General features: G+C 33.8%; 1 protein-coding gene across 2 annotated transcripts; it reads right to left on the bottom strand.

The window, feature by feature from the left end:
- Window positions 1-412: 412 nt before the first annotated feature.
- LOC149491554 (uncharacterized) lies at window positions 413-21,292 on the bottom strand. 2 transcript variants are annotated; one of them, XM_089695440.1, is made up of 9 exons: window positions 21,149-21,292; window positions 20,897-20,994; window positions 16,501-16,642; window positions 5,095-5,263; window positions 4,574-4,762; window positions 4,152-4,390; window positions 2,931-3,137; window positions 1,930-2,125; window positions 413-1,322 (listed from the first exon to the last, which is right to left on the bottom strand). In XM_089695440.1, exons 2-9 carry the CDS (start codon window positions 20,978-20,980, stop codon window positions 1,187-1,189), a joined length of 1,362 nt encoding a protein of 453 aa, XP_089551566.1. In that variant the 5' UTR covers window positions 20,981-20,994; window positions 21,149-21,292; the 3' UTR covers window positions 413-1,186. The 2 variants fall into 2 exon arrangements, with proteins under 2 accessions (XP_089551566.1, XP_089551574.1); XM_089695448.1 differs by having other exon boundaries at window positions 20,897-20,991; window positions 21,149-21,259.
- Between the last annotated feature and the right edge of the window lie 1,111 nt (window positions 21,293-22,403).

Genomic DNA, 22,403 nt, shown 5'->3' with positions numbered 1-22,403 from the left:
AGATTCTTAAATTCATTGACAATTTTGTGTGTTATTTAAAATGATCGTTTACTCCGTCTTTCTTAAATATATGACGACCATTTTAGGCAAAATAAATACATAAGCAAGTATGTGTTGTTTAGTAAACATACATTAATTAGGTACCTAATTGATAAGTTTGTATTTGTTATTCTCCTTTTTATGGAGTGTTTTCATTTTGGAAGGTCATTCTTTAAAATAAATGATGTAACGTTTGATGAGAAACAACAAAAAAAATATAGTTGTTAATGTTGTTTATATATTGTAAAATTTTTACTTGTTACACAGGTAAACACAGGTAAGTTTCTATTATATCTGAAGTTATTTTTTGTGTTTGATTGGTATGGAATTAAAAAGAAAGGATATTCTCAATTTCTCAAGTAAAACACGGATATATTAAAAAGACTTTATTTAAAGTAAGGTAGAAAACATAAAATTAAAAACTAATGTATTTAGGTACACTTGAAAACTATCGGATCGAAAGTAGTAAGGGAATACCCTCTAAAACCCCTTAATAACTACTTCTATTATTACAAAATAGTGTTAGCTTATCGTACCTAGTATTAGATCCTATTTAATTGAATCTTAACTTTCCGTATAAATATTATTTGATCTCAATATCTTAAATAAAAATGCAAACTGTTAACGCAATATAGAATGCAGGATTTTACGATGGGTTCTTGGACACCTTAATAATAAAATATCTATTAGCAAAGTAAAAACAAACAAATAAACAGCAGAGTATATTAACTCTATAAAACGCATAAAACATGCAAATTCGTATTAGGGCTGTTATAAAAAAATAAGTTTTTACAATTTTTTGTATATTGTATGCCCTTTGTGTTCATATTATTTTGTCCACACTGCTCTCAAAATAATGTTTCAGGGTAATTCCGAATGTAGGGTAGTTTCAAAAATTGTGATTCCCACCTCGAAGGATCGTTTTTAATATTTTTTTTATTACAACAACAATCAGCTCAAATGAATTTTCCCATCTGGGAAGACTGAGCTAATTGCAAAAAAATGAGCTCAAAAATGCAATTTTTTTTTCTAACGCCTGACACGTAAAAATAAAAAACTGTGAGCTCGATGCAAAAAATGTGGATTTTATGTGAATTTTTTGTTTTGTTTTTCTCCCCACTTTCCGTAATTACCCCAAAAAGTGTATTTATCGCAGGTAGCACGGCATCGCTTGTGCGGTGCTGAAGATGGCGCTGAGAGCGCTGTAGGTGGCGAAGATCCCACCCACCACTCCCACTGTGATCACTTCCCAACAGAACAGCTTGGTCCAGCCGGAGGCGGTGCTGAAGAGAAATAATGGTAGTTTGCTATATTTTCAAGGTTTAAATTTTATTGATCTGGAAATGTAGCCAATATAATTTTTGAAAGCTAGAACCTTTTATTCTTTGAAAGCAAAAGTAACTCTTTCTTCAAATATTTTGACATCATAATCTCATTACTGAATCGATATGGTTCCAACATATTATACAAGACCGTAAGAAATGTCATAGGCAACATTTTTATCCGAAAAAACTTCAAGAAAATGCACTCATAAGCGAAGAAAAAGTTGTCAGGAATGGTTGTCGCTATCAGCTGTAAATGTGCACGAGCAAAAATGGGTTCTTTTGCTTTGAATTTATGAAACCAATCCAGTAATTTTTTGTCAAAAATACATACAAAAACACATTATCTATACTAATATTATAAAGCTGAAGAGTTTGTTTGTTTGTTTGTTTGAACGCGCTAATCTCGGAAACTACTGGTCCGATTTGAAAAATTCTTTCGGTGTTTAATAGTTCATTTATCGAGGAAGGTTATAGGCTATATATCATCACGTTCCGACCAACAGGAGTGGAGCCACGGGGGTGAAACCGCGCGGACCTCTAGTTTACAATATAAGTTGATACTCACATAGGTGCCTGTCCCTCACCCGGGCCCTTGTTCAGCAGGCTCAAGTAGCAGTAGGAAGGCAGCACGAAGGTCAGCAGCGCCACTGTGGTGCCGCCCACCAGCGCCAGGATCGTGTAGAAGCGCGGGATGCTCTCGCCAATGAACAGGATCCCAGCGATGATGGACAGCCGCACCAGGGTCCGGTAGCCCACGGAGTCTGGAGAAAGAGGTCAATTCTAGAAGTTCCCTCTATGGGTCACATCTCAGCTTACCATCAGGCGATCGTTTGTTCAATAAAAAAAGACGGGTTGCACTCCGGGAGTGCCGGCAGAAGTGAAAACTTGATTATGTATTAACGTTCAGCATGTTTGATATTTTGGAATGGTATCCGTCTTACGCTTTTTCAATCAGGTCACGTGTCCTGACGCGAGTTTAAGATTTTATACCCAACGCCGCTAAAGAAGTTTTCACTTCAAAAAAAGAAGTGTGTGAGATTTATTTTATTTTAGAGCAAGCAAAGGGCCTGGTGGTAAGTGGTTACCTGTCAACACTTGTAATATATTGGTAGTGCTACAGTTGCTTTGTGGGCCTTGAAATGTTTTAATCAGGGTTTGATATTTATGGGGTTGGCACAGCTTCATATTGGTAGGTATAAATTCGAGGCACGTTTTTCATTTGTTGATCAGTTTTCACTTTTTTTATGTGATAGCAGATACACGATAAAAATATTGCATGAAATAAAATTGAGAATATTGTTCCATTTCTTATTACATTTCTAGATAATCCTAGGAGTCGAACAACATGAGTATAGACACGTTGATGCAGATTTATAGGATAACAAGGTTCCCATATTTTCTCCACTCATCTTTAGGCGCGCTGTACAAATGTATAAACTTCCCCAGAAAGATATAAAGAGGAGTTCATGATATTTTCTAGTATTTGATTTCATGGTATTTTTTAGCCTTTAATTTCTAGAGGAGTTCTGGATTCATTGTATAACACAATATTGTACATTCACTTACCATTAGGTACACTGTACAGCTCTTCCATCTCCTGGCAAACTGGGTTCACCAGGATAATAAAAGCAGCCAGTAAATGGACAGCCATTAACACATTCCCCACGAGCGACAATGGTGTAGCTGATAGAGATGCGGCGATATTTGGGGCTACTGCTTCACCGTATACTGCGTAACCGGCGATGGCGATTGGCAGGTAGAGGGCCAGGATTGCTGTGGAAGGATAATAATGTATTAGAAAAGAGGCAAATCTCTATATAAAAAAATGTGTGCGTGTACTAGTGTACACACGTAAGAAGTGAAACTTCTTTATGACCTTATTTTTCAAAAAATAATATGCAACTTTACAGAAATACGTCGAATCACGCGTGGTAGGGATAAGAAAAGATGGCGCGTAACGAAGAAATGTTACACTAAATTTTTTTCCAACCCCGATAACGAAGTTTCACTTCAAAATGAATCCGTATTTCCCTTGGTCACGGCATCACGCGTGAACGGGTGGACCGATTTCGATAATTCTTTTTTTGTAATATTCCTTGAATTACGAGGATGACTCTTATGGAGAGAAAACGTAACTACCATGGACGAAGCCGGGGCGGACCGCTAGTACAATATAATAATTCTAACATGAATGAGAAAAAAAGTTTTGTAAAGCGCATTAACTAAATTTGCTTTAATGCATGGTGGGGGAGCTAACAAAACACGACAAATAAAAGAGAATATAAAAAAACAAGTTAGGTAAAAGAAACTTGTTTTCAATTAAAATTGAATCATTTTTAATTAACACAATATCGCAATATCCAAATAATGTAATGTAAAACGGAAATATTATGTGAAAAACATTTTAAAGAGTATACGTACACGTTGGCCCAATTGATGAGGTTAATTAACTTATGATACGCTGGGCCGAAAGAGCGATATTGCTTCATTAATTTTACTCGATTACAAAAATTGAAAATGAAAGATGTAAATTTTTTAAAATTACATTCCAATAAAAAACAACTAAAACAAAAAAAGATGATAAAATTAACAAACGAAACATCAAAGATATGTTAATATACACTACACTAAGCGCACTTGACAATGGATTGCCATTTGTTCAGTCAGTTTGTTGGTGTCTTCATCATCATTGGATGATGAAAGCACGAACGAACAACTTGGTTTCGGCACGAAAGTCCGTGAAGATGTATTGACCCTATATTATGATGAAGATTCCAACAAACTCACCCAGGAAGCTGTACTGCAGGCTAGTATTGAACTTGGACCTATCAGTCATGTCGTTCTGGATGGTGGGGAAGGAGGAAGCTCCTCCAAATGCAAACATGATGATGCCAAACGCCAGGAAGAAGTCCGTGAAGCCGTGGATTCCGTAGCGGAACACGAAGGGCTTGATGTCGTTCATCATTTGGATAAAGTACAGCACGCAGGCCACTACCGTCGATATGAACGCGATGAAGCCTAGCAACCTGTGGAAAAAATTTAAGAAATGAATGAGTTTGTAGTACCATGATATTAACTTTCTCCTTAGATGATATGCTATTGATAAAAATACCTTCTGAGTTCTTATATACACTAAATTATTTTTTCTGGTAGTCGAGTCGAATCCTACCCCATAAATCTACAAATGATCCCACCAATACCCAACTTACGAGAAGTCCCTGGGAGTGCCAAACAGCAGCAGCGGAGTGACCGCCCCAGCCACCACCAGGTACCAGATGCAGATGGTGACGTTGGGCATCAGTGAGAGGAAGATCTGCTCGATGATCTGAGCCGCCAGCAGCAGGTACACCACCGACATGCCGAACTGCGTCACCACCAGCGCGAGGGACACGCCCACACTGGGAATACGAACATATTGTTAGTTATGTCAGGCATCTATAGTTCAAATTTCACTCAGATTTTTATGTCAATTGTAATGTAATATTTCGTGGATCGCAATGTTTCTACAGAAAGGTTTTCAATAACATGTCGATTAAAATTGTGATACTATATTCGAAAATGTATAAAAAATGAGAAATTTTAATTAAGAATTTCTATTTGATACGAACTGTCATAAGCCACAGAACAGTTAAAAAAAATTCCTATTCTAGATAAATTTCATTGAATCAATCCTGGAAAAGATAAGTAAATATTCATAACAAATATGGCCTCCTACGTGTAAAGTCTTTACCTCCAAATAGGTCCCAAAGCCTCGTTAGCGATAATAGCATAAGGGTTTCGTTTCCTGGTCCGCATGTCCGGGTTGCGGCTCTCAACCATGGTCCAGCAGTCGCCGAGACGCTTGCCGCTAAAGGCTGCGATGATACACATCACTATGATGATCGGGATGCCGACCCATCCTGCAAACAACGAGAATTAAGTTTAAAATAGGGCGACGGAGAAAAAACAATTTGGATATCAGAAAATTTTGCATTGCTGGAAAATTGCATATAAAAAAGTGTACGCCTCAAATAATGCTTTAAGACTGAAAAAATACTTCGCTTAAATACAGCAACTTTAACTGAACAATTGCAAAATGCACAACATAATTGTTTAACTTCGCAGAAATTTTGCAGCATGATATGAAAATTTGCAAGTGTATTCGAAGTAGTTAAATATAGAATTTCAGCGTTCCCTATGTAACACTATACTTCAATTAAAAGCAAACCAAAATCTCAATATAACATTAATTAAAACCAACGTTATCGCTCACTCGGAAGAGTAAGTTTGCAGTTCAAGTAAATGGAGGCGTACAGTTTTTAAGGAAATACAAGACGATCGAACGAAGATGATAAAAAGTTCGGTAATTGGAGAAATGGATGAAAATTCTGAGAGATACAGGAAATCTGAGAAATATTTTTTAGGATCGTACTTTGAACTATATGTATTATTAGATATTCGTTTTTATGAAAGATAAATTATGTAGTATTTTTGATACAAGTTTTGTTTACGCGACAAAATAAATTTTAGGAAACCTAAATGAATTTCCATCCAATTTGGATCGAAATTCGATTGAGGAACGACTGTCATGCTCGCGCGGCTCAAATACAGATTTAGATCTGTGTAATGATGTTAGGCGAGTGACGAGTGTCAAGTCGTTATAATTATAAGTATTACTGCACATAATTTCGCGGGGAAACTTTAAGAGTGCGTGCTCAAAATGCAGGAGAAATCTCGTCTACGAGACACCTACTTCCACATTTGTTAGTAATACTTGAAGATTCCGAATCATTTCGACTCAATTCGCTTATTAATTCTTAATATTTACATACTCAAAGATATCTAAAACATGTTTTTATTAACTGGTTGGCCAAGCTATGGTCGGTATTTAGTATAAAATTCGGTTTTTGATGTAAACTATGTGACATTTTTAATCAAATTACACAACTTACTAAGGGCAAAGCTATATAATATAACTATACGCTTTGTGAGAAATACTGTTTTTCATCCACAATAATATATTTAATTATTCAAACTAATGACAGCAGAATATAGAATAGAAACATCTATAATTAAACCATAGCACGAACCTTCAATAGATTCCGATTGAAAAAAAAAACTTTATTTTAACCTGTCTTTTTGTAAGAGACAAATACGTTTCCAAAAAGGGCTATGAGGTGATAGAGCTGAGCAGACCGTGAAAAATAAATTTAAGGACAATAAAGTATCAAGCTTAAAAATTGATGGAACATATTACAATGAGCTAAGTATAGATAGACACATCACACTTCATATTATAGCAAACAGCAGATCTATTATCTACCTTTTGTCAATTTTGTGCATAATGGGTGATAAAAATTCAAAATGACGGCAAAACTTGTTGGCGTTAGGTATTAACAAATCAGTTTGAGCTGGTTTTCATTGTGATCTGAGATCTATTTGAATACCAATACAGATTATCAAGATAACCTAAACATTCGTTTCCGTCCCACGGCAGATTTAGATAAATACTGTTTGAAATTCAGATTTTGAGTTCAGAATAGATCGTGTCACGTGACCTGTTGCAACTTGCAGATGATGTAGTTTATAATATGTATATAATCTATTTTAATGTTTTTCTTATATTTTTCAAGTATGCAATAATTATGATTGCACTAATTTTGAAAATGCTGAGGGTGTTAAAGCTACCCAAATCAGGTTAATTAGCAATAGAACCGTTCAAAGACTTAGAGAAAAAAAACTAAAACACATTTTATCCATCGCAAAAGGCGTACATCTTCGCAGTTTTATTAAACAGAAAGCAAAAGCATTGGCATAGTGAAACATAAACGTCCAACAATTTTAGATCAAGTCATTGAGAGCCTACAAAGGAAGAACTAATTTATGATTTAAATAGATTTCATAGTTATCGTGAGATATTCACGGCTGAGCAGCGCCAAGAGAGTTGATTAATACTATGAAATTCTTGACGCAGCGACTGTGAAGAATTATGTAGTTAACTTGAGATTTATGTGCTTAGCTTAATTACACGTTCAATAAGGAGGGTGTAGTTTTTAGGGAAGTTTCAGAGTTTCTAGCAAGAGTTCTAGGTACGTGATTATAATATTTGGTTGTTGGTGTCGTAGTGGTCTCGGTGACGTTAATTTCACTTTTTAATAGATTGAAGCTTTCCAGATTTATTCAATACTCCCCGCTTGTGTCTTTTTGTGTTGGGTTCTAATCTAATACGTGTGTGTTTTAATTATTTCGTTTTTTGTGACGGTCTGTCTCTTTATTGCTGGTTACTGGTTAGCAATAGAGATTAGGTCAACAACACGGGCTTCAGAGAAATATAAAATAATAGGTAAAGTTTGTCATAGTACGCAGTATCTATACTAATTATGTATCACTATAATCTACATAGCACGACATTCCACTATGAATCCGGTTTTGACAATTTTTTATATTTTTTATACCTAGTAGTTATTGGTGTTCACAGCTTGCAGGTCTAGGTTTGTAGGAAATGTTTCCAGATTCGTATGATTCTTATACCTAATGCATTTTCAGTGAACTTGTAATCATCCAAATTGTTAAGTTACAATAAAATTGACATTATAATTTCCGAAAGGTATTTCTTTAGTTTTGGGTTCTGTAATTTTGGGCTTTGGCTTCAATAAAAATATTATTTTATGATATGATACATGTAAAATAAATAATTTCCGTTAATTCTTAGTTGTTGCTTGTGAAATTATAATTATCCTTCATAATAATTGTAATACAAACTGTGTCGTGTGCCTGAAACCTTATATTAGAAACCGCAATGCACCAGTCATGCACTAGGACTAGGTTCAACCCTTCCTAAGACCGACGTAGAAAATTAGAATACATAATAATACTATTTTATTGAATTTTGATGCCGGATACGTAGAAAACAGGTGTTTTTGTATTGAGCCCATTTCGGGCATAACAAATAGACTGGCACAGACAAAAAAGCACGTGCTTTATACTTTTTAAAAACAGAATGATATGGTTCTTTTTTATAACTTCTAGGTTTCTAAGATTGTATAGCAAAGTTAACAATTTGTTTGTATTGTCTTTTACTATATTTTAGTTATTATATTTTATACATAACTCGAGGATTGTCCTCCGGCCGTGGCTCGTTAAAACAAAACCCGCTAGACAGGTTCTAGCTCCATCTCTTTCACACGTACGTCGGAGATAACACGTGTCTCGCTCACGTACTCCAAATATAGGGACAATCAAGAAAGTAACTAAAATAACCGAATTATGTTAATTTATAAACAAAGTTGAGAATGTTGAAATCGGCCGTGGGTTGTTCGTCAGTTTTTTAGTTAAGTCAGCAAAGGTTCTATTGAATAATGTTGCGCAATATTACGATAGGAAATAATTAACGGAGCCGAGTGTTCTGCGCCTCGTATGATATTTATGATTGGAACGTATCATTTGTGGCGAGCAACCGCGGCAAGACGTGTCTCAAATTCTCAATATGTCATTTTTATTGGCATTCATTTTCTTCAATAAAGTTGAGATTGGGTTTATGTTTTAATCAATTTTGCTCAAATATTTTGAATGGTAATTAATAAATGATGTATAATTTGATACTTATTTAAAGCATCTTAAAAAATCCATTTGAAAATTAGACATAAAATAACAAAAAACTTTAGACATCCAAATAAAAGAGGACAGGATCACAGAAGATAAGCAATGGGTAAAAGGTAAAAACGACGCTTATAATTTAAGCTAATAAGTTTCAACTTAGACATGACAAGGGATGAGACAGAAAAGGACGACAATATTACTACTTTGAGTACTTCCTTTTATTTTAATTAGTGCACATTATCAACAGTTGCCGAACAAAACTACCTGCAATATACGGATTTTACCGCGTGGTAACTGGTAACCTTAGATCATTTTACTTAATGATCTAAGGTGGTAACCAAATAAAAAGAAACTTATAGTACCTATTTATTTAATGTTTATTATTATATTCAGGAATTTGGCATAAAATCTTAAAAACCAAGTTAAAATAAAAACCAAGTTTCGGAACATAATTTTAGTAGCAAAGTTGCAATCATTTTGTTAATTTTGGACAATTTTTATTGGATCAAGTTCCGCCGAGTGGGACGTTATTATAATAATGTGAGTGGAAAAAACGAGAAACAGGTTTATACAGAAATTCGTCTCAAATGTGGGATACTCGTGTGTTTCAGTAGTGGCGGTGCATTGACCGATTGTAGCGGCCCTTTCATTTGTATTCGAATGAAGAAGTTGCTTTAGTTTGTGTGAACCACATTCACACTTAAGATGTCATGGATAAAAATCAGTTTAGAAAGGAAAATAATATGTGACAATTTAGGGAATTTAAACTATGTGGAAAGAAGAAGTTTAGCAATTTTAAGCGTTGATTTAAAGTTTCAGTTTGCGCGTTATTTGTAGGTATACCTAGCGTCTGAATAAATTATTAAGAAAGTATAGCCAAGTAATACCTACCATGTAATACTGAATTCTTACATAGTATGTGCACCAAATATATCTCTATAGTGACGAACTTAATAAGAGAATCTATATTCACATACCCACATATAAATTACTTATAAAAACACTTATGAATAAAACTCGTTTATTCTCTGCTCTTTAAACGCTGAGTTAATCGTAAAAAATGTGTTTTTAAATGTTAGATTCTAGTATAAATCATTTCTAGTATTGGTAGGTACTATTTAAAATGAAAATATTTACATTTCTATTCAAATAATTTTGATCGTTTCAAGGTGAAAAGGCACTGTCTAGACTAGCACTTTATCTTTTAGGTCTCATCGTAATAATATTCCTGATCGCGAGTAAGTTCTGTCATCAAAAGTCCCATTACCTAAGAGTAGGTATTACTGATATATTTTTTTTTGTATTCTTTATTGTCAGGATAAAGATCGCATAAGAAAATGTATGTTTTAAAACACCAGACAGTGCATTTCCTGAAAAATAAGAAAGGAAAACAAAAATTTTCCACGTACACTTTAAAAACTTGTTACAATAAATTCTCATGATCACATTATAAACGACTTCTTGAATATCATTAAGTGATATCAGGTGATTAAGTTTCATAATCAATTTCACAACATAGATAACTTAAGATCGTTAGGGAATTGAGTAAAATCGCTTTAATATCTACCTTTTAAGTAATTATTTTTAATAATGTTGTCACATTAGGTAAAAAGGCTAGTATCTGTGTCAGAGATCTACAGGGCCAAGATTACAGGAAAATATTATCAAATGTAGGTATAATATATAAATATCCCAAAGGAAAGGTTTGTTTTTCTAGAAATTTATCAGCCCATTTAAGTAGTACCTATCGCAATTCACAAAATATACTATTCAAGGTTTAAAAAATATGTTTATATATTATAGTAAACAGAAAATCCAAATCCAGGTAAAGATCGATATAATTTTTAATGGCTAGGTACATGCTTTACGTCGGCCGGTCTGCATGTTGATGCAAATACAGTTAGTTTTTTTTTTTTTTTTTACCTATAATAATGAACCTAAGGTATCATTATTGAAAATTACGATCTAGCCCTTCACTATAGGCTAATGAGTAATATAAATCTAACTTAATTTGCTAGGTATAGTATGTCTAAGAATGTGTCCATTAACACTTTTCTTAATGTCTCTATTTAAGGCGAAGACACTTTGTTCATGTGTTCTTTATGAATAGCACTCACTATATTACACTGACACTTCACTAAACTAACTCAAAAGGTTTTGTCCTTTTTAGTCTTCTCACTATGTCCGTGTTGTCAAGGAGCTGGATAGCCTCGACGTTCACATGATGGTGAAGTCTGCGTTCGTGAGCTTCGGCGTTTTTTTTAATTATGTCCGTGACGAGATCTACTTTAAGGTCCCGATGTAGGTCGTCATTTCTAATGTACCAGGGAGCATTCACGATCTCTCTCAGCACTTTATTTTGGAATCGTTGTATGATAGTGATATTACTTTGTTTGGTACAGCCCCAAAGCTGACTACCATAAGTCCACAAAGGCATAAGGACTTGTTTATACAAGAGTAATTTGTTTTGCTTTGAAAGTGTAGAATGCTTGCCAATTAGCCAGTACATAGCCTTATAGCGAAGCTCTAGCTCCTCGCGTTTCTTTTTGACATGAGCCTTCCAGCGAAGCTTTGCGTCTAGAGTCATACCCAGGTATTTCGCTGTATTTTGATAAGGTATTACATGATTATTTATGTATGCCGGATGATAATTTGGCTTTTTGTTTGTGAAGTCTATGTGAATAGATTTAGACTCATTGAGTTTTACTCTCCATTTTTTCGTCCAGTCAAAGATCGTATTAACAGCTGTCTGAACTTTTTCTACTGCTTCTTCATGAGTGTCACCTGTAGCCATTATAGCTGTGTCATCCGCAAATGTTGCAATGGTGTTGTTCTCTAACTCAGGAATATCGCAAGTGTACAACAAGTACAGAATAGGACCCAGGACACTTCCTTGCGGTACTCCAGCTTTTATAGGCTTAAGCTCTGAATATGCATCATCTTGTCTTACTCTAAACATACGTTGTGATAAGTAAGACTCTAAGATGTCAGCAAACTGTTTTGGGAGCATATTTCTTAGTTTGTATATAAGCCCTTCGTGCCATACTTTATCAAATGCTTGCGCCACATCCAAAAATACCGTGGAGCAAACTTTTCTTTCTTCTAGAGCCTTTTCAATTATATTGGTTATCCTATGTACTTGATCTATTGTAGAATGGCGTTCTCTGAATCCAAATTGGTACTCAGGAATTAAGTTTCTTTCCTCGATTATGGGTTTTAACCGTTTCAAGAAAAGTTTTTCAAATAATTTTGACATGATCGGCAGCAGAGAGATCGGCCGGTATGAAGTAGTCTCATGTGGCTGTTTACCAGGTTTTGGTATCATTATAACTTCGGCTATTTTCCACACATCAGGCACACACTTAAGCCTAAAGGTAGCATTAATGATTGTAGTTAGTTTGACAATAGCCTTCCGCGGAAGGTTTCTAAGGATTTCTCCAGTAATGAGATCATAGCCAGGTGTTTTCTTTCGGCTAAGTCGTTTAATTTCACTGGATACTTCTCTTGGAGTGACTAGTCTTATTTCTAGCTCATCATTTGCTGTTTCTTCTACTAAAGTGAAGTGTTCATTCTCTTCATTGGGTTTGAAAATTTGCTCCAGATGTTGTGCAAATCTTGCTGCTTTTTGCTCGTTGCTGATTGCCCACCTCCCATTCACATCTTTGATTGGTGGGATATGCGTCATTGGTTTTTTTGAACTTTTTGTGGTTTTCCAAAGGGAGTAATCTGTTGTACGATCACTATAGTTAGATGACTAAGGAAGATATCCATTGATTCATCTTGAAACTTTTGAATTGTTCTTTTCAGTCTTTTAGTAAGATTATTAAGTACTGTTTTATCATGTGGAAATCTCGTATGATGCCATATCTGTCTTTGTTGTCTTTTTTTGGCTATAAGATTTATTATTTCTGGCGGATAATTATTGGATCTTTTGCTTTTTCTCACAGTAGGTGTATTATTCCAAGCGCTTTTCTGTATATCAACAATAAATTTTCTGATTTCATGCTCCAGATCTTCCTCGCATTTTAGAGGAATTTTTAATTCTATCACAGATTCCAAGTCCTTTTTGAAGCTTTCCCAATTAGTATATTTATTTACTAAAGTAGGATGACTTTCCCTCATTATTATGCTCTCACTTATAGTTAGTATGATAGGCGAGTGGTCTGAGCTCATGTCATAACCTTCCTCAATGTGGAGAAAATTTTGTGATATATTTTTATAAATAAAAAAGTCAATTAAGTCTGGTTTTTTCTGTCGGTCGGTTGGCCAATAGGTTGGTTTACCCGTTGATAAAGTTTTACATTGCGTGTCTCTAACAGCACATAGTAACTCTCTTCCTTTGGTTGTGGTCAGTCTTGAACCCCAGTATACGTTTTTAGCATTAAAATCACCTCCTAATATAAATCTGTTTCCAAGATCATGTAGAAGGCTTTTGTAATGATCTGCTTTCAATGAATACCTTGGTGGACAGTATATGGATGAAATACAAATACAGTTAGTGACATTACCTATTACATAAGGTCTCTGAAAATGTGTCAAATTCCGTTTGATACTTTGCGCTTTCCCATAATCCTGTTTCAATATGAAAGGAGACTATTTTTTGTGGGCCCACCAAGACTCGGTAACGTATAGTCATAAAAAAAAACGTGTAAAAATATAAAATTATATTATGAATTTTGTAACTTCGTTGTTTTACAAACGAAACCGGAATCATGAAATCGAATTAAAAAGCCTTATTTTGATATCATCCCTGCTGTAGTGTGCTGTCTACAAACCAAGAACAATGGCCAACATTAAAAAAAACTGGAACGAAACGTTTTTATCGATAGAATGAAAATAAAACCAAAAAGCGAAAAAAATTGCCTTCAATAAACCACTTTAGAAACTGTTTTTATTGTTATTTATATGTAAGAATATGATTGATAGCGATTTTAAATCCTGTCATTTATCAAATAAAACAATTTGTTTCTACTCAGCTAAAAAAATCCGTGTAACGAAATGTTATATCTATTGGCTGCTTTGACGGAATATGTCAGATTCCTCCTGTCGTAGCCCCCTGCGTCAATGTTTGCAATGAATGTAAACCCTATCCTAATATTATGTACCTACTCCTAGTCATAAAATATCATCTACCTAAATACCTACTTAACTAATAATTTCTTATTGAATCAGTTTTCTCAATCGCTAAAATCGCATCAAGGTCCAGAAACTTGAGGTACACCCACTTATATCTATTTATAACCAAATCGGGTCTCTGTGTTTGTGCTACCTTCGTTGTGTCTGATTTCCGAGCTTTAAATCGTGACAATGTATATGATGTTTTCTAATATTTATTTATTCATTTATTAAAATATATTGTACCCAATGATTCGGATGGGTCACACAAGACAAATCGCTCATTATCAGTTAGTTTTTATGTAGTAATGAGGTGAAAGTTTGCACACGTATTTCTAAAGATTCCGGTTAAAACATGTAAAAGTAATGTCACCACTGTAATCTGGGGACTTCAAGGAACAAATTAACACACATTTCATTAATATACGCTAAGAAATTGAGGTGGGCCTATTCTCCAAACAAAAAAAATCGTCTCCTTTAAATAAAAGTAATTTTCACGTGACGTGTAAACGGCGTCTAATGGCCGGTATGCGGTCGCGTGCGCCTCTCACACGCATGGCTACAGTCGCTTACTCAAAAACATTCATATTTATAAGTAACATTCGCTGTCTACAAATATATACGTCAAAATTCGCTGCGCATGTTTATAAATAGATATAAATTATAAGAAGAGTCCTCATTAATTCAAGGATTAAACGTATTTTATCAGCTTAAGCTGTAAGCTTGTAGTGAACTTACAGCTTTTATAGAACGCCAAGCATGTCCTAAACAATTCTATATATTTATCCGATTTATAATTACTGAAGGTTTTTGGAATAATAAATACGTAAATACATAAAAACATATAACATAATGTAAAATGTAGTTATAATGCTGAAAAACTATTATGTTTAAGATGATTTCAAGAAGGTAGGACAGGAGACCTTATACGTGCAAAAAAGATCATTAAGGCACCATTAAAATAATAATTAAAGTAGCTAAATTAAAAAGTAATGTATTAATAATACATGTGTATGAAAGAAGCAGTATACGTAAATACGTCGGCTACTTTCTTCACATTTCAAGCACGATACGTGAAGGGTTGTCGACCTCCGGGAGTGAAGCCGTACAATTGTGCTGATATAGAAAATATTTTGATGTAACAATTGGGTTATTATTAATTTTAATATAACACCCACTTGTTTATGTGTCTAATTTAAGAACAACATTTTTGGGTGTGTATAAATAGACTTGTTTTTGGCACTAATTGAGAAGACACGTCTGCGGTCTGATAACTAGAAAGTATCAAGAAAGCTATTAACTTATTAATAAATTAATAAAGTGATCAATATAATCAATAAAATATCAAAGTATATACTATGTATAAGAGAACAATGTTAAAGCAAACAATAAGACTACAAATAAGCAATATGAAACTACAAAACAGTTTTTCAATAATAACAAGGGAACAATATTAACGCGTAAATAAAAATGTTGAAAGTAGTTCATAATTGAATGTCCCCACACCCCTTTGCTTGTAACTCGATAAGAAAAATCGCTAAGGAGATTATACACCAAGAAAGTACTTAACTAGCAAATAGGCTTTGAGTAAAACTATTATTTGCTTTGTTATATGAACAATAACATTGCAATAAATGAGCGACTCGTCATACAAATAACTTCCCATCAATTTATTACTTATGGACTTGTTACTATTGCAGACAGATAAAACTTTGAAAAGACGTTTCATTTAACCGACATCAAAAATAATTGATTTTGTTTTAATTTTTTTTCTTCTGGTAATCCGATTATGTTACTAATTAGAAGCATTATTAGGACAATACTTTTATTATACTTTTGCTTTTTAGGTACCTAGTACCTACTTAATAATGTTACGTAGTGGAAAAAATTACAGCACTTCTACTTTGAAAAAAATATTAGATTTTAGACTCAAAGATAAATTTTAATAAAAACAAATACATATTACTTCCTTACATATTACTACAGTAACAGGAAATTAAATATTACGGTACATCAAATTAAGGTAATAAAATGCAGGGAACCACGACGGGTCCAGGATAACTATGGGAATAGTCTTACATACAAATGCATGCATGTACTATTATATCCATGCTTCAAATAACCAGTACCGTTATAGAAAACCTAACAAAATATACCGTATCTCAATAAAAATCTCATCTCTCTTTTGTTCCAGGAAAGTCTTTGTGAAGCGACGAACCGTATTTTCAATTAACGAGTGAGACATTTTATATCCTGTTTGTGTCATATTGCAATTTCATATTAACCTATTTTTCCGAACATTCTTAATAATACTAATAACATTTTAATAAACACTTCTACATTAGTAGCGTTAGCTACTATTAGGATTCTGTGACATTAGATAAATGATACAACGAACACATTAAAAGTAAACAATCGCTTTGCATTTTCAATAATAGCTTACCGGTTTTGACGAGAGCTCTTGGGAGCGCTAGGACTCCGCTGCCGGCCATTTCCCCGGCCACCAGGATGGCCGTTTGCTTCACGGAGAGGCCCCGCTGGCCACCTCCCTTGCCGGAGCCGCCGCCATCCCCTGTGTCGACACCCTGTGTAGGATGGTTCATTAGATCGTATTATATTAAATTGAAATTCCTGACTTTTACAAAAATATATCTAGGTATGGAGTTGTGTCCCTACTCCCTACCAATTCCTAGAGGTAAATTCTGATAAAAGCAAATAAAGAATTTGAAATTGAAATTTAATGATAATACATATATAATATACGACTATGTTTAACGAAACTAACTTCCCGCCCACGGTTTCCTTCAGTTAATGGAGTGCGGGAGTTACACTCTACGACCTACGACATCACGCGACACGCATTTTTTTAATTTTTTGAGTTTTGTTTCTGCGACAGAAGTTCCATGTGTTAAATAGGTCAGGCGTAAAGTATACCATAAATTCCAATTTCATACAAGTACATATAATTTACATTTACATTTTAATAATTATATTAAATAGGTACCTACATAGGTAACTAGTAACTACCTACCCAATGTTTGGTCTCATTCGGAAAACTGAATTTATTGTTTATATTGACACAAAATGTATATCAAATTGGTTTTTACCCACTCATATTAAATGTTGATTGAAATTTCAGTAAAATATTACTTATTATTTACCTTTCCAAAACAAATTCTCATTAAAATTAATATTAAAATTCCACATTAATTAAATATCATAGATAATGGATATTTATTATTATCATATTAATTCCAACCAATAGAATACCCACGATAATATATGAATGATGCCTTCATGTTGTTTTCTTACAATACACAAAGAGTTGATTCTAACAAAAATGTCTTGTTTTCTGAGATAACGCAACTCGTCAAAATTCTTATTCAAATAGAATTTAATAAATAAAACATTAGGTAGGTATGTGATTGCCGCAGAGACCGGTATCAGAACATATTGCAATATCATCGAACATCACATTATTATAATTCAATCTCCATTTTGTATCGTCTGTGAGACTGTCCACAATTTTGTGAAACTTAATACGTTTGTGAGAACTAAGTATACTGTATAGTCACAGATATCAGATATAATCTTATAGGTGAATGCGAATTCGAAAAAAGAAGAGAATACACAAAGAATGGAAAAGAACTCGATATTATGGTTATCATTACCTAATTTAGTAGAAAAATGTAGTCTAAATATTATTCTTGTGTACAATAATAAAAATTCTAAAGATTCCTTCTCCTTAAATAAGGATGACAATGAAATTTTTACTTGCGGTATTTATATACCCTCATGGGAGGCCTGTGCCCGTGACCCTGTCCCGTGTCTATATTATATTTGTAGGTTGATGATGATGAAGATGATGAAATAAAATATTCCTAAAATCCAACGAATCTGCACTAAGGATAGTAATTAATACTTTTATTACTCTTTCTTCTCTTATATTTGAGTAGTGTACATTATAATATTACACGACAGGTTTTAAATAAAAATAGAAACATAATAGATAATTATGTTAAATAGCATAATATTCGACTTTATCTATACGTTGTGGACAGAATCTTAGAAAGACCACAGAATAATAACTAGTAGCTGCAAGACTATTCATATTCTTTTATGGAATTTCATTGCTTTTATGAAGATTAGTGTGAACAATCCATTTTTCAATAGTTTTACGTAAATATAGCTACATACAAATTAAAGTATTTCATTTAATTATTTCTATTAGATACCTATGTTTTTAATATTTCATTATGCGGTTAATTACTTAGTTGTAAGGTTGAAATTCAGTTTGAGTTTCATTGCTTTACATCTGATCAGACACGACGAGTAGCACACATACAAAGAAGATATCACATGCTAGTCTATTGTCATTTGTTTCTATGCTCATCAAATTATAATATTTTTCCAGTTGTACATGAAAATAAAAGTATTTTTACAAGCGAGCGTAATGAAACAAGATAATATATAGATAAAACTGTATTTGTATAGTTATTTTCTGGTTTCCTAGTTAAAATTCTTGGGTAAAAAGATATGTACGAATCAAGATAATATTATATTCATCAGGTTCTTTAATGTATTATTTTCGGTTTTAAAGCAAATAAAATTGTTTATAAGCCGATCATTGTACAAATAAAAGTAATATGTTATATATATAAATCTGCGATTCAATATGTTTCGAAATTAATTAGACAACAATAATCTATTCCTGACCTATAGTCAAAGAGAAGCCATAAAACGAATTGCGATAAAAGTAAAAACCTAATTAATGTTATGTCTAGGAAACCAGGGTAATACTGGCTGTAGAAATATATGATTTGTATTTTTAACATGCAACGGAACATTTTTAAGCCCGGGATTTGTGCTATCGAACGGTTTCATTTTATTAACATTTATTTAATAAATCGAGACTTATTTCTTGATAAAATTATATTATTATCGATAAGGTGTTTATTTCACGAATTACATTAAAGTTATATTTAAAAACAACTACCTGTAGCGACAGCTTTAATCATTTAAGCTTAAACTCGTCTTTCCTGTTTGTCAAAAAGTAGTCCACGTATTTTACCGATTCTTCGATGCCTAGAAATAAAATACTTGTTGACGTAATTAAAACGCGGTTTATTAATTCTGAAATACATTTACAACAAACATTCTCAGACACAATACATAAGCCTTTAATGCTTAAAGTATAATTATGTTTCACATATGAGACATAAAATTTATTTCGTAGCTTTTAAAAAGCTCGTACGTTTTGATTCAGAAAAACATCAGCTAGAAAATTATATAGGTAGGTATCACTGTAGAAGCTAGACACATAGAGAAAACCAAATGTTTCAGTTAGAGATCTAATTTTTAGTACCTATTAAAATTCATATGTGTATACTTTGGAACATATACCTACGCCTCAAAATCAAACTAAACCGAGGAAAGATAACTGCAATTAAGTAAAATGGTTTACAGGTGAAGTGCGCAAGAAGCGAAGAGTTTTTCAAAATTCCTAGATAATACCTAGCCATTAGCTATCTATAAGTACATCCTATCTATACTAATATTATAAAGCTGAAGAGTTTGTTTGTTTGTTTGTTTGTTTGTTTGAACGCGCTAATCTCGGGAACTACTGGTCCGATTTGAAAAATTCTTTCGGTGTTAGATAGCTCATTTATCGAGGAAGGCTATAGGCTATATACGATCACGCTACGACCAAGTTACGGCTAGTTTATAATATATAGGTCGTAAGTAATGTAAGTATATGTGTTTATTTGTTTGTCCCTCTTACATGTCGCAACCAAATGTCATAAGGTATAAGGTTTAAGAAGCTAGGTGCTTATGTGGCCAGGGTACATTACACTTCAATTACATTATTAACAAATCGATAGGATACAAGATTACATTTTCGTCTTTGATTGGTTACCAAGCAAGCTAAGTCCTTAGGACTTTGACGTTTAGTTGAAATATACTATGATACGTAGGGAAGGACATGCTAGACCGCAAAATGTAAGTGATATTGTATGAGAGTTTCAACTTTCGTGCTCGCTTCGTTGGTTGCAGCGTGCGAGTGGGCACGCGCGTTACCATCATATCATATTATTAAATTAATTTTAGTTATTATTTATACATTGTATAGCTTGTAAGCTTGGAGCTGAATATTCAAGGAATTAAATCGATCAAAGAGTTACTAGGAATAGATGATAACATCAGTCCTAAAGTCTTTACATAAATTGGAAACAAGTGAGGGATTAAAATTAACGTCACTTTCAGTAATATTACACGTTGTCCAATAAGTATCTAATCATTATGCTATTGCACGATAAACTATTTCAAATTAATTACAGGCTGTTAATGCTTCCTCCCATTTACTGCATTTATTTATTTAAATTGCTAAAATAATTAGCATAACACTCATCGATAATTAATGTGCTTACTAAAAAGTGACAACGGAACTTGATATTAAGAATAGTAAGAAAAAGTTAAACTACTTTAAACTTTTTTTATAAGGTCGGCAGTGGGTGAGGTACCTACCTGACGAATTTATCAAGATATTAAAAGGTTTTTTGTGGGAATAGATGGAGCAAACCATCGTCCGTCCGATGTTGTTAAGAAACCTAGCGCGGCTGTAATTAATGACGAGAATATTGTTCGAGAATAATCTATGCATGGTATTAGATAGTCTATTATAAATGTTACTTATTTATAGAAAAAATATATACTTATAATATACCTAGTTAAGCGCGATCAGAAATGCGCGATGTGAAAAAACTTCTAACCGCGCTGATTATGATGCAAAAACTTTTTATTAGTTTCATTAAAAAATCATTCACTCGCAAAACACTTACACCCTTGGGCACGAGGGGGGTTGACTCGGTGGCTTCCGACTTCCCCACGGCTGCTTCGATTTCCAATCCGTTCTTCTTCGCCATCTTCTTTATTCCTGCTGTTAAAAACAATAATTAAATATAAATGCACCGGAATGTCCACTCGAAATTCGGGGCATTAAATAATTCAATAGTGGTCGGGGTCGATGTATCGTTTTATAGACGATTTCCTGTGGCGTCAATGAGCTAATAGATGATTGAACGGCTTCTTACCTAAAGTGTGGGCTAGCTAGCGAGTGAACGCACCCGCTCCTCACAGAACTCGTAATAAAACTGCCCGTGCCACTAATCCCAACCGAGCCCGAGCACGCCGCTCCGCAGGCGGCAGGCGCTAAGCGGTAGGCTCACCGCGGCACACCTTTCGTTCCTTGTGAGTTGCGACTCGGATATTGTTTTATAATAATCTTATGCTTCGATACTTAGTAGTACAATAATTTGAATTGTCAAATTATACTAATATTAATAATTTATTAAAAAGACCAAAACAACGTGTTCGCACAAGAAGTTCTCAAAACTATTCTGTCAATCTAATAGGTAGTTAAGAATACCTCAATTAGATGTTTCATAACATTATATTAATTAGGTAATTAAATTCCATTAAGAATTTCACAACAAAATAACCATCTTTGTAAATTTTATATTTATTAGCGCCTGACAATTTATATTGGCAAGTATTCTATAATTACCAATTTGCTGTATATGTGTCGTGGCCATATCGTAGATTTGCTCATTTCATGATATGATCGATCATTTCATGAAATGGTCGCATTTCATGAAATGGCCAACGTAGTTTGATCAGATCGTTAAATCGTCAACGTTTCACGATTTGGCCATCTACATTTGGCCAGATCGTATAAAATATAAAGAGTCCATAAAATATTAAAAAAAATCAGAATATTCTAAAAACTTGTTTAATGTCATTTAAGTTAGTGCCGCGGCAGCGGTCGGCGAATGCTAGAAGCGAATCGTTTTTGCAATAAAAAAACAGTTAGGTTAGGTTAGGTTAGACTTTGATAAACAACGCACGAGCCGAGCGAGCAAAGCGAGCGTGCCGCGGCAGCGGCCGGCGAGTGCCAGAAGCGGATCGTTTTTTAAAAAACAAACAATTATAATACTATAGTAGGATATATAAATATATATCCTAAAAGAAAAAATGCGTCTTAAATTATTTTATTTAAGACGCATTTTTTCTTCAATACATATAAGATATCCACATTTTCCATAGTACTCGAACCGTCCGCGTCGTAAATTCTATGCATGAAGTTGCAATGAAGTTTAACTGCGAATAATTAAATTTTTGCCAGCGGCCGCCATCTTATCACATAAACACAGAGCTTGCAGCGCCTCTACCAATGATTAATGTAACTATTTTACGATATGATCAAATAATTTTGATCATTTCATGAAAAAACCGCGCGTTTAGTTGGCCATATCGTGAAACGATTTCTTATCATTGATCTGCTCAAGC

This window comes from Colias philodice, chromosome 1 (genome assembly GCF_061535455.1).
Source record: "Colias philodice isolate Cphi_HAF_F1 chromosome 1, ilColPhil1 Martin Lab GWU primary, whole genome shotgun sequence".
Lineage (NCBI taxonomy): Eukaryota > Metazoa > Arthropoda > Insecta > Lepidoptera > Pieridae > Colias > Colias philodice.
The sequence above is the reverse complement of the archived record's forward strand: the minus strand, read 5'-3'. Positions and strand labels throughout refer to the sequence as shown.